Source organism: Elephantulus edwardii, unplaced genomic scaffold (assembly GCF_000299155.1).
Source record: "Elephantulus edwardii isolate Elephantulus edwardi_28Jun2011 unplaced genomic scaffold, EleEdw1.0 scaffold00006, whole genome shotgun sequence".
NCBI lineage: Eukaryota > Metazoa > Chordata > Mammalia > Macroscelidea > Macroscelididae > Elephantulus > Elephantulus edwardii.
The window spans coordinates 730,019-743,536 of record NW_006399756.1 but is presented as its reverse complement, the minus strand read 5'-3'; the positions used below and the strand labels follow the sequence as shown (position 1 = coordinate 743,536).

At 54.8% G+C, this 13,518-nt stretch overlaps 1 protein-coding gene across 1 annotated transcript in view; it reads left to right on the top strand.

Annotated features, from left to right (window-relative positions):
- Positions 1-13,518, top strand: part of INPP5A (inositol polyphosphate-5-phosphatase, 40kDa) — a 168,447-nt gene that overhangs the window by 140,715 nt on the left and 14,214 nt on the right. The window contains exon 9 of the mRNA XM_006879857.1: positions 3,769-3,853. Within this exon, the coding sequence (XP_006879919.1) occupies positions 3,769-3,853 (85 nt within the window). The remainder of the gene's footprint in view (positions 1-3,768; positions 3,854-13,518) is intronic.

The following is a 13,518-nucleotide window of genomic DNA, read 5'->3' as shown; positions in this document are numbered from 1 at the left end:
GGACCCTTAGGAAGAGCATCATGGGGTAATGTGGGCAGACACAGGGATGGTGGCTGGTCTTCACGGTCCCCTGGGCACTGCACCTAGAGCCCAGCCAGGCTGTCCAGGGACCCTAATGGCTCTCATTGTTGATCCTGTTGCCACAGTTCAGAGCTTGGTCTTGACAGTTCCCAGCAATTCAACATCACATCCAGCGGTTTCAGGAAAGAAAAGGAACCCTGGGCAGGGAGTGTTACTTCGGTGGTGGGCTGAGCTAGAGTTAAAAGTTCTTCCTGGGATGTGAAGCCCTGCTGTGCAGGATAACGGGGGAGTTGTGGTCTGTGTGTTGGTCTTGTAAGTTTCGTCGTATCTGAATGATCAGGCATGTGACACTGACAGTACCCATGTCCAGGTGTGTCCACCACAATGGGTGTTGACAGTTCTGCGTATAGACTCCCACCACTGCAGGATAGGGTGCTTTCCCCATCAGGAGCTGGGGTCCCAGGATGTACCTGCTCCGTGAGCTGGAGGCTGAGCAGCCCTTGACCAGGAGGTGCCCACACGCCGGTGCCCTCCGGCCTCCCAGCCGAGGCTGCACTCAGGCCTAGGGGTGTGTCTGTGGCTCGTGTCATTCTCACGTTGAAGAAAGCTCACGTTATTGATGTGGTTGAACTTTTTAATCATAATAGCTGCTGGCAGGGTCATTCATTGTGAAGCAGCTCTTTGTTTTTCAGTCCAAGTGACTCTGTTGGAATGAAAGTGCACCTTGTATAGGCTGGGGGTGGGGGCGACCACTCCGGTGATTGCCGTGCCTCCTGACAGCCCCTTCATCTCTACTCTCTGGGCAGCGTTTTCACAGCACGGTGCTTATTAATCGTCTCCGGCTCTTCTGACAGAAGGAAGGGCACAGAGCTGTGATAAAGCTGGATTTTAATGGAGGTGGTACACAATCTGAGGAGTGCCAACAGAATCACTTCTGTCAGGCCGCTGTTGGGGGTGGGCATCACTGGGGCTCTCCTAGTGTTTTCTTTCTTTCTAAACATCCTAATTGTAGCATTTGTTGAGTCAAGTGTTATATGTGGTCTTTATGAGAGTTAAAATGGAAGCTTCTGCTGTTCTTGTAACCACACAGTCTTTAACATCTTTAATTAAGACTTACAGAGTCATTGGGTCTCAGGTCTTGGTAGTTTCTCGTTTTCTTAGTCAAACATGAGGGCAGCAAGCAGGTCGTGATGGCAGCTGCGAGGTGGGGAGGGCTCTGTCCTTCCCTATCTCTGCTACTCTGCAGGGCGTAAGTGAAGGGCAGGGGATCCACTGGTGGCCATCCCTTCAGGACGCTGCAGTATTGGCCCCTTAGGCCTTCAGTCCCCAAAGACAATGTCCTCAGTCCTCAGTGAACTAACCAGCCACCAGTACTGTTCACTACTACATCTTAAAGTATGTCTTTTCTCCCCAGATTAACATGTAACTTGAGGGTGACTCTAGTTATAAAGGAAAGCACAACATTTTCATGGAATTTGGGAACATGATAAGGAAATTGATCATCAAGAGGAATATGAAACGAGCTGACACTGTTTGTAAGTGGGAACTTCCTCTAAGAAGCCACACGGATTAAAGGCACAGTTTGGCAGGAAGAGATGACACGATCTGTGGAGAGGAATTCAGCACCTCCAGTTCGCAGGCTTTCCTGTTGGGACATGAATTCTTTGAAAAGAGGACCCAATGCTTACTCTGTGGCGCAGATCAGTGGACTGCATGAGGAGGCCTGGTCAGTGCGAGCCCCAGCCCACTCCAATGCCGCACGGAGCAGAGGCCATGCCAGCACTGGCATGAAGTGAAGAGGGGGGAGGAGCTGCATGCAAGTTTGGAATGAGGAGGGATAATTGTGTGTGACTGAAGACATGGAAGCTTCTGTGAGACATCAGATGCTGCCAGCAAGGTGGGGGGACAGACGGCGACTGGGAGGCATGCTGTGCTCGTCACAGACTCCTAGAGAAGTTTCTGGAACACAGAGGGACCTCACAGACCTGCAGGCTGTGGACAAGGACAGTTCCAAGAGGAGTGCCATGCTATGAGCACTGGCATGGTAGCAGACGTGCACTGGGGCCAGGCACGACCCTCTTGACAGGTCCACCCCCTCAATCTGGGGGTGTGTTCTGGGATAATCCCCTTCTACTAGGAAGAACCCAGGCCAGCAACACAAGAAAGGGGGAGGGGACCACTGAGACATCTTCCTTCCACTCAGAATTGGTGGGCCCCAGGACACTGTCCTCTGAAGGACACGCAGGATTGTGCTGCGTGACAAATAAAACACAAACCCTCTCATTTGCCATCATACCCAGGGCTCCATCCAGAGAGTCCCGAGAGATGCCTGAGGTTTGTGTGGGGTGGGCAGCCACGGGCCCCTCCTGTGACCGCTGATGCTGAGTCCCAGGACGGCCTCACACAGACAGGGCGAGCTGCAGGCTGTGCTCTGTGCTGGGGAGCTCCAGGCCTGCAGGACCCTCGGCCACTTGCACGGGCAGCAGTTCATGGGGCGGGCAGTTGTCGATGAGAATTTCTTGATGTGATGTACTCGAGAAATTCTCCCTAGGTTGTGCCCACATCCCCTGCAGCCCCGTTTGCAGAGCCCCCTACCCCACCCCACGCATGCCCTGAACCGACGCCGCCAGGGCTGGAGTTAGAAGTGCAGTGGACTGCATTTCCACTGACCATCTTGCCGCAGATACGGTCTTGTGAATGGCCTTCCTTCCTTTTGCTGTTGAATGCTGTGAAGGGTGCCAGGGAGTTGTGGCCAGTGTGTCCTGGGCCATATGGCTGCGATGTTGTCTGGTGGAGGGCCGCGTGACAGTTTCGGCAGATCACATTGTCTGTCCACACCATGGCCAGATCCTGCCTACAGAGATTTTCAGTCAAAAGCATTCATGAAATGGTTGATTTAAAACAAGAGGAGTTCCTTCAAACGAGGCAGCGCCTATCTTTAAAGATGTCCTTGCTGTTCCTTTATACCTCTGTGTCTGGGCAAGAATAGTGTGTCAGTCCTCCCAACCAGACAAGCACGTATTCCAGGTGGGCAACCATCAGGTGCGCTGGGGGCATCTGTGGGTGCCTCATGGTCACTGACCCACAGCGACTGGCTCACTGCTGTGGGGCCGCCGTGGGTGGCACCCGTGGTTGTGTGGTGCCAGTGCTTGTCTCCTTTACTCACCTCTTCTGGACAGCAGTGGTGGCTCAGTGGTAGGATTCTCACTTGTGCGGGGGAGACCTGGTTTGAGTTTTGGCCAGTGTGCCTCATGTCGAGGCCCCACCTACCTGCCAGTGGAGGTTCGAGTGTGCTGTGGAGGCCAGCGGGGCTTCCACACTAAGATTTGGGGGAAGTCCTGGCAGTCGGCTTCCAAAAGGTCCGTGAGTCAGAGCCCAGGCAGCAGTTGATAGGCAGCATCAGTCTTGATAGTGACTACGGCTATCTGAGGACGGCGTTGTACCAGGCAGCGTTTTCTGGAGCTGACCTGAGGCAGCAAACTGCCCCTGCTTTTCCTGGTGTGAGGCCTGGAAGCTGTGGGAGGGATACACCTGTGGGCATTGTGCCCTTCCCGCCCTCAGTCTCAGGCCACACATGTAGGTGGTGGGCCACTAAACTCCAAGTACTGAGTGCCCATTAGCACCAGGTTCTGGGGCAAAAATACTGGCTGGGAGTCTCTTTTCAGCAGGCAAAGCAAGGCAAAGGTGATGTGGGCCTGGCAGCTGAGCCAGGACGGCCGTGTTCTGACCCCTCTCCTCTCCCTCCAGGATCATTGACCAGCGCTTCGAGAGAGTGTCCTACTTTGTCTTCGGAGACTTCAACTTCCGCCTGGATTCCAAGTCCGTTGTGGAGGTAGGCACCGTCTGTTTCAGCATCTGGCTGCTTTTACTGGGAGTAGAGGCATACCGTCCTTGCGAGGTCCTTCCTCATAGCTGTTGTCACTGGTCATAATACAGGGGGTGTGGCGAGGGTGGTTGGTCAACTGATGCCTGGTTCCAAGATGACTGGCAGACACTGCTTAGAGGGAGCACTTCACCTTGTACCGGTGGGTGAGAGTCAACCACAGAGACAAGGGAAGCGGGTCCCTGACTCCAGGCACCATGGGGTCACATGATGTTTCTGGGCCAGGTCGTCCCACCTCTCCAACTGTGCTCGGGGCCTTGGAAGGGAGGTACTATCCACCTCACTGCCTGGGACCCTGGGGGGACAGGACACCCTCTCCTCCCCGCTCGGGGCCCAGCCCTCCCATCAGTAAATGCACTGACCTGTCAGCAGCCAGCCCCAGCCCTCTAGGCGGGCACAGAGTGACAACAGCATGCGCATAGTTCATGCTGCCACTGTCACATCCACCCAGGGACAGGCTCCCTCTGGGTTGCCAGAGGTGATGCTGCCCCCAATCCTCGCCTTTGTGTCTGCGTGTCTCCCCAAAAGGCCCAGAGGCGAGTGTCTGTATTGGAAGAGCAAGCAGTTCCCCCCATACTTCCTGTTTCAACCAGACCTGCAGTGACTGAGGTCAAGAAAGGTGCAGACCAGTGGCTGAGATGGACAGAGGAGTTCAGACCATTCCATGGGACTGGAGAGGGTTCGCGGGTTCTGCTGGCCCCTTTCCTCGCTTAGGGGTCACGGGGCTCAAGTGCTCCTTTCCAGTCTGTTGGGGTGCATGTGTCCTGATAGCCACTCATTTCAGACTCAAGGCCCAGCCAGCCAGCTGTCCCTCATGGGAACTGGCCTCCTCACCATTCCAGTCACAGACCACAAGACCTGGAATCACACGGCAAACCCTGGAGGGTGAGTGGGTGACAGTGGACAGACCTCTCCCCTCCTCACCCCCAACATCAGCTGTCATGGAGGGGACCCCTCTCTGCCCTGGGCAGTGGAGCAAGTGAGGATCTGTCATCCAGGCCACTGCCCCAGGCTTCACCCCTCGGAAAGCCCCTTCCCAGAGTTCTCCCACCAGCATTGTTCCAGGTTCACCTAGTGGCTCTGGGCAGACCCAGGCAGAACAGCATGGCCAGGGCGCCCAGGCCGAGGTCCACGGCAGCTGCCTGCAGAACAGTGTGTGCTCCTGGTGCACAGACCCTGCAAGGGAGGAGAATTGGATGCCTGCAGCCCGAGACACTGTCCTTGAGTGATGAAAAACATTTTTCTCCAGAACGGCCTTTTAAGCCAAATTACAGAGGTGTAAATGAACTGTAAGGACCTCACACCTCAGCACTCATTTCTTTTGTGAATTACAGTATGTTCTTCCAAGAAGAGGGTTCTTCTGAGTCCCTAAGGGCTGGCCTGGGTCTGAAGGCTCAGCGATGAGGGGAGCTCGGCTGCTTTCTTCTCCTTTCTTCCCGTCAGAGTAGTGGGCAGGCATGAGGTCACTTCGTGCAGACACCAGGCTCAGCCAGGGCCACAGCCCCAGGCACAGAGCCAGCCTCCTCTGAGTGCCTTGTGCTCGGGCTCTGGCAAGCCGGTGGCGAATCCCTGCCTGTAATTGCCAGTGAGAGTAACGATAATATCATGCAGGTGCGTCCTCCCTTTCCTGAGGAGGCGTGTTAACAATAAGGGATCGCAGCTGTACAGTGAGCCTCTCTCCGTGCTCCTAACAGCAAGTCTGACTGATTATTTTCCGGAACATTGTGCTGGCATTGGAGGGACTGGGGGTCAGTACAGCAGTGGTGTGTTTCCTGGGCACGAGGCCAGGCAGAAGAGAATGAAGGTACAGTCTGGGTGCATGTATGTTTGGGGCAACTCTGGAACCTTCTAGAAAGACTTTGTGGATTTCATTGCCCTGTTTTCAGCCCAGCTATTTCCTGTGGTGGCAACTTCTGGGGCTGGGGTGAGAACACACGTGGACTGTGGGCCTTCGTGCAGGTTCCAGGCCCGTCCAGCTTGGAGCAGAGTCTGTTACCAGCACATAGCTCCCTGCCATGTGGTGGGTGACACTGCAGGCCAGATGTGACTCACCACTCAGGTGGAGCTCAGCCTTTCCAGCTCCTTCCGTAGCCACTGGGAGATACCCAGCACGTTTCCTTGGTGAATTGACATCCTCTCAGTCCAGCTGTGACCCTTGACTACTCCATGGGGACCCGTCCCACCATCCACCTTTGACCTGTGTGTCCAGTGAGAAAATGATCATCAGCTCTAATGACTCCATGAAAAGGACCACAGTCCAAGTCCTTCACTTGGCAGTGTGGAGGCCAGAAGGCTGCATTCCAGGTGCCCGCAGGACTCAAGTGCTGGGAAGGCTGGTGGCTCCCGCCGACTGACAGCTGCACCACCGCGCGTCTCTGCCTCTGTCTTGTGCTCGCTGCTCTGCCTTTACTCCCGTCTCTTGTCAAGACACGTACCTTTGCATTCGGAGCCTCTGAATCTCTAATGAGCTGCCTTTGGGGCTGTGCTTCCTCTCGGGGACCCTGTCCACAAACAGCCACACCCTGAGGTCTGAGGAGAGTGAAGTTTAGGGGCTCATGATTCTCTTCCTGCTTTACCATGGGCCGCACGATGGACGGAACACTGGCATAGACGTCCATGGGGTTGGCACAGGCGTGCAGACCATGGAAAGCCGTGTCCCTCTGCTGGTGCCAGGGGTCAGCATGTTGCTGGACTGTTGGGTTTCACAGTCCACAGGACCCCTTCTTAGGCTTCTCCAGTGAGCCCTGCATGACCTCCGGAAGACACTCCTGTGGCAAAGGCTGTGGGGGCAGAGATGCTGTGTGGCAGCCGACCAGCCTGAGGGCCATCCCCTGTGGCCCCTTCCAGACGACTGTGCCACGTCTGCTGTCGGGCCCCCACTGACCTGATTCCACTGTAGCTGTGGCCGGAGCAGCACCTCCTTCTCCGCCATAATGACCAGATCGGTTTGGGCTCCACTGCGGTCCTAATGCCGTCCTCACCCTCTGCCACACACAGGTGGTCGTACAGCACCCAGCTTGTTCTCAGGAGTCATCAGAGGTTAGTTAGAGCCACGTCCAACCAAGGAGCCAGCTTGGGGCTGTGGCAGGAGCGTTACCACCCACAGAGTGGACAGAGCGGCCACCCTGGGGCTGGCTCCAGCACAGACAAACCAGCTTCTGGGCTCGTCATCCACAGAGCGGGAGTGGAGGCCCTGACCATGTGTGGGAGGGTCGGGTGCAGGTGGGGACGCAGACATGCTTGCTGGGCAGAGGGAGGCAGCGTGGACGCCAGAGGGGGCTGCATTGAGGCAGCCACTGAGCAGGCCGTGGTGTGTGTGGCTGGCCCGCGGCGTGTGGCTGGGCTGACTCGGGAGACAGCTCTAGTGGCTGGGCTTGTCGGGTGCTGTGTGGTGGTGCTGGCAGCTGGGCTCAGCTGCCTTGGTGACAGTGACAGTGGTGCCAGGGGAGCGTCCCACGGCCACCACACCTGCGTCCATCACTCCTGACAGTGATGGAGATGGATGTGTTTTGGGGAGCGAGGCATCTTCCAGAGCCAGCTGTCTTGCTGACAGGTACATGGTCACATGGCACCTGGGCTGGGGGTCGGGCTGGAGAACCCCCAGAGCAATGGCTCGTGGAGAGCTCCGGGCTCCTGGACGACCAGAATGCTTCCCGGGTACCTGGGGGCCTTGTGGCTCACGGGACGTGAAACGGTGGCCATGGTAGAGGTGAGGAATGGGCTTTCTGGCCCCCAGGATGGCTTTGTCCCCCATCTCTGCCCTCACAGCTCTCTTAGCCACTCTGGTGTGGCTTCTTTGAGGAGTCTCACTGGTCCAACTGACCAGGTTGGCAGTATGAGCAGTCTGGAATTCCCCATGGTACCCGGAAGCCAAGTCCACTCCTGTCCCAGCCAGAGTCCTGTGCACCTGAGGTCACAGCTGAAATGGGGGGACGTGGCTGCCTCTTGTTCCTTGCACCCTGCAGGCCCGCTCTCTGAGTGAAACCGCCAGACAGGTCTGCTCTGCGGTGTCATTGAGGGTGAGGCCAGGCTGTCACTGAGGCTAGCTCTGAAGCTGACTCGTGCCCAGGTGTCACAGTGGCCTCTGGCCCTGAGGTGGACGCCTCGAGCATCCATGTTGCTGCCTCAGCAGTGCACTCCTGGAGCTCAAGTTCACCTGGGCCCCAACATTACGGGGAGGCTTGGTTGTAGTGTAAAAAAGATCACGTTTTCCTTTCAATTGTTCATTTTCTAGTTGTTTAAACCACTTGCATCCGAAAGGTGATCATTTCTGCTACCCCGGGTAAGGAGAGCCACACTGAGTGGCCACGTGGGCTCAGCAGCGTCTTCGGCTCTGTCCTTCTGCCTGAGTTGCTGCTGTGGGCAAGGTGAGCTCAGGGGACCTGCAGCCCTTTCTGTCTGGGCATCTTTATGCTGAGAATGCAAGCGCAGACGGCAGCGGCCGCAGTCTTCCTCCTCCACGTGTTGTGGGTCCGCTGCTTCCTTCAAGGCAGAGTGCCCCGTGGCCTGTCCTCTTGGAGGACCTCTATGTAGGGTCCCTGAGAAGAGCACCAAGATGGGACACTTGGGAGTCCAGCCATATCAGAAGGGGGTGCAGTCCTCTGTGCAGGTGACAGTGTGAGGGCACGTCTGGACCCAGGTCCCAGTGGATGGTAGCTCTGCTCCATTGCTCTCAGTAACCTGGCTGCTGGACGTCTCCCCACAGCTCCGAGCCTTCTAGGCCAGGAGAGCCAGTGTCCTCGCGTGAGGGCAGGGATGCCTACCCCAGCAGCAGAGACCTCAGCTGGAAGGCCAGCAGGCTTTGAGAGTCCAGTCCTTTAACTCGGCAGGTGACACCCAGCTCTGGAGTGTGACTTATTAGAGGGCTGCCTGAGAGAGGGGTCCCCGCTGGCAGTGGGAGCTGTGCCTGCCACTCAGCGAGGGGCTCTGCGGGGGCTGCGGACTCCCAGTTCTGGTGGGGAAGCTGCAGCTCCCAGGACACCTCTTGCCCAGGTCCAGTGTGTGCACCCCCTTCCAAGGGTGGCCCGCTTCCTCCATAGTGCTGTACACCAGCTTGCTGAGGGCGAGGGCGGCCCCCCTGGTCTGCCCTGCTTCCTCTAGGCAGTGTGAGCTTGCATGGCATCTTATGTCTCTGTGACCTGCTCTAATCCCTGCAGTCCAGCAGCAGCCTGGGGGCCTGCCCCTTGTGCTGTAGAGCAGAGAGGGGCCTCCCTCCTCGGTAGCCAGTTCTGCACCATGTGGTCAGTGCACTCTCCCGGCAGCATGACTCACAGGTCCTGCGGAGTGCTCGCTGCGCCATGGCAGCCTCTGGTCCACAGTGGACTGGATGTGGCCCACAGTGAACTTGGGATTCCAGACCATGGTGCCCTTCATTGCTGGGTCAGGCATGGCGGAGGCTGCAGAGTCCTGTGTGACTGCTGCTGGTGGACAGTAGTAAGGTGCCTTCTTCCTGGCGTCCTGGCTGGGCCGAGCCCATGCTGAGGTCAGTTGTAGCTGCTGGTGGTCAGCAAGGGGTCTGCGAGGTTTACTGCCTTGCACCAGATCCTCTGTCATGCAGGACAAGTGTGCACATCTGTGCACCGACTCCCGGCCAGCAGCTCAGCCCCTTTGTGCCGTGGCCTTTGTCTCCGATTTCATGCTATCAGAAGGCTGCGTGTTCCTTGTGCTGAGTTGTCAGGGGCATAAAGGCCCAGGGCAGGGTCACAGTTGGAGGGACGGGCATGAAAAATTGGTGGAATGTGTCACAAGGCCACCCACCAGCCTCATCCCACAGCACAGCAGGGACCAGTCTGTGCTTGTCCAGCTGTCCAGGGGTGTACTTCGTGCAGGTGAGGGACGCACGGCACGCAGGTGTGCTGCTCTGTGGGTCTGCTGAGGAGAATGCCGTCCAGATCCTGCTGGGCAGATACTCTGGGCCCTGCACTTTTAGATTCGTGGGTTTGTGTGCTCAGGCCCCAAGATGAACGTGCTTCTTGGCATGACCTGTGGGTTCAGGCCTTGTGGGGTTGCCCTTTACTATTTCAGAGAAAGAGAAAAGCCGAGAATCTTGCCAGTGGTATTTTTTCCCCCTTAAATTGTTGGAATGTTTGTGTGAGTGATGGCCCATGGTCCAGAGTGAGATGAGTCCTCTAGCTCTGTGGCTTATTTAACTTTAACACTTTCTATTGTACCCCAGTGCAGAGAGGGAAAGTGAGGGGCAAGGCTCCAGCCCCTGGGTCTCCCCAGAATGCAAGAGGCTTCTGTGAGTCAAATAGCCTGAGAGATTCCGGATGCATTGACTGCTGACAGACGTTCTCTGTGTGGTGGAACGAGAGACCAGCGAGTAGATGACAGGATGAGTGAGTGAGAGAGTTGGTGCAAAAGTGCCAGACCAACAGACATGCTGGTGTCCAGACAAGGGCTCTGAAGTGTTTCCTCAGGGAAGTTAGGAATAGGAAGGGCATGCACAGAGATGAAGGACAGCAGGACAAGTTTGGTAACCTCATGCTGGTGGGTTTATACCTGGTCCTGTCATCATAAGAAAAGTTAAATCAAAACAGCTATGAGATACTATCTCACCCCCGTAGCAACAGCAAAATTCAAAAGAGCAGCAAACAAATGCTGGCGAGGTTGTGGAAAAACTGGAACTCTTATTCACTGTTGGTGGAAGTGTGAAATGGTGCAACCACTCGGGATGGCAATATGGTGCTTTCTCAAAAAGTTGGAAATAGAAATAACGTTTGACCCAGCAATTCCACTACTGGGAATACACCCTAAAGAAATCAGAACTGCCACCCATGTTTACTGCTGCATTGTTCACAATAGCAAAGAGATGGAAGCAACCCAATGCCCATCAACAAACGAATGCATAGAGAAGCTGTGGTGAATTCACACAATGGAATACTTTGCAGCACTGAAAAACAAGGAATAAAAAATCACAAAAACAAGGAACTCATGAAATATACAAAATGAGTGACCCTGGAGGACATTATGCTGAGTGAAGTATCGGTCACAAAAGGACAAATACTGTATAAAGCCACTCATAAAACAGAACTGACATCGGGGTTAGAGGGAAACTAAGATAAGAGGGGACAAATAATGTACACTGCATGGAAACAGATGAGGAATAGACCTGCTTAAAGAAATATATGATTAGGTATTATTTGCATGACAACAGGCCAGAATAAGAGCTGCACAGTAAAGTGGACTGGGGAGGGGAAGTTTGTATAACAATGAAATGATTTATTTTTTCAAAGAGAAAAGCAAACTGGGGAGGGGGGCAGAGAGGAAAATGTGCAACAATGAATGACTAGAAACCCAAGTTCTCTATAAACTTTCATTAAAATCTCAATTTAAATAAAAAAGAAAAGTGAACTCAGTAAGGTTGTCACACAGAGATAGTTCAGGCCCAGGCTTCAGCTCGTTCCACCAGGATCTTGAAGACCCACCTCCACTGCATTTTACAAACACTGAAGAAGCTCTGTGCACTAAGTGAGGTCCAGGTTCCACCGAGGGGCCTTCCCATTCACGTATGTTGCGGTCCGCGGGGCAGGCAGGTCACGGGGACCCTCAGGACAGACGTGAAGGAACACAGAGGTTGAGGATTCACGTGCCAGGTTTTAAAGATGAAAAGTGCAGGGCCAACCACTGGGAAGGGAGCGCTGGATAGAGCAGGACAAGTCTGGAATGGACTTGAGAAAAGAAATGGCCAGTTCTCAGTGGTCTGATAGACACTAGTGGAACTCTCAAAACGATGGCCCTTGACAGCCACCCTTCTGTAAGGAAACCACCAGCAGGCAGACACTTGCTTTTTAGAACAGTGAGATCAGAGGGGCAGCATTCCCCCAGGGACAAAGTACAGAAGGTAGGAAGACATATGGTAGAAGGCTGAAAGAAAAGGAGACTCACAGGGAAGAAGTGGGAAGAGTGGGTCACCATGTAGGTATTGTAATGAATGTCATAAACCAAAATCTCTGTGAATGGTTGAATGGAAAACCAATTAGTATTACACAGTTTCACTTAAATCACAATAGTGTTAAAAATCTAAAAGATTAAATATGGAGACCTCGTATTTTTCTATATGTAGGAAAGTGACACAAGTCACCCCTCCTTTTTTTGTTTTAATAAATTGTTGGAATGAAAGTGAGAATAAACTCCACCATGAGTTCTCAGTGAAACTCCCCAAACGTCATGGCAGCAGGAACAGGCGCCCTACCCTTAACCCCAGAGCTATCTGAGAAACAAAGCCTTGCTGGCCGGAGTACACAGAACTCCTGCAGTTCAGTAAGACTGACAATAAGGGTCACGAAGACGTGGTTGTGTCCCAGAGGGGAGGGGAAAGGAAGCGCATGTGGTCCATCGTGGATCCCGTGTGGCCTCCCCTGACTGGCTCCATTGCCCACGCTCGCCTGGGGGAGCCCCGCACCCCAAACCTCCAGGCCTCCGTTCTCCTCCTGGGTAGGGGCATCCAGAGGGCTTTACAGTGCACCTGTGCAGGGGTTTGCACACTCATTTGGGGTACAGCCTTGTGGGGACCTGCACTTGCATTCAGAATGCATAGGTGTGGGGTGTGTGCACATGTGCAGGGAACAGCTGTTCGGGGGGATGTGTGCACATTTGGGATACAGCCATGTGGGGCTTGGGGTACAGTCGTGCAAGGTACAACCATGGGGGAAGGTAGGCACACATTCAAGGTGCAGCCGTGTGGAGCACAGTCAGGGTCCAGTGATGTGAGGTGTGTGCACGTGAGAAACAGCCCTGCAGGGCGAGTGTGCAGAACCACTTCTGCTGGCTTTGGAAGCAGGTCCCTGAAGACCAGGAAGACTTGTATGGATCTCCAAAGAGGGATGGGGAAGGGGGCGGAGTTTGGTGGGTGGAGGGAGGTAGTTGGGGTAAAATAACAAACCACAACAATGTAAATGAATGAGACACAATGTAAACAAATGATTGTGTGCAAACCAAGAAGAAAATTTTTAAAAACCAAAAGGCTGGGTTCACGTGTTCCTGTTGTTGGGGACTAAGATGTTATGTGAGCCTTTATTTGGAGCCCGTGTGACCTGAGGGGTGACGGAGTGCAGGGCTGCACACCTGGTCCATCGACACTGCTTCGTCTTGGTGTGAGCCATCTAGAAGCGACAGAGGGCCACACACTCCCCCTGCCCAGCACGAGACTGGCTGTACCCCGGAGGCTGCCATCCATTTCCACCCAGCAGGTCACTGGTGCCTCAGTGTCCTGGGAAACCTCACTGATGATGTGCTGGAGCCACTGCACCCCTCAGTGGCTGGTAGAAAAGATAAGTGTTAGGATTTGGGACATTATCTGTGAGCGGAAGGCCTGGCCCTGCGTTTCTGCCTGAGTGCTCACGGCTGGGGGCTGAAAGGCAGGAGGAAAACACTGAGGGCACCCAGCACGGCCCCTTCTTTAGAACCTGCAATAGGGGCTCTGGGGGTGAGGGGCGGCACGTGGGCCTCCCCCTTTGCCCTCTCTTGGGAGCCCCTGAAGTCCCGGGATAAAGCGGTTTGGAAGGGTTTCCAGCAGATGCCTTTGCAGAAGCCTGAATGTCCCAAGTCAAGTCCTGGGAGGTGACAATGTCTGTCTGCTGCCCAGCCTCCCATTCAGGGGAAAGCTGCTTAAG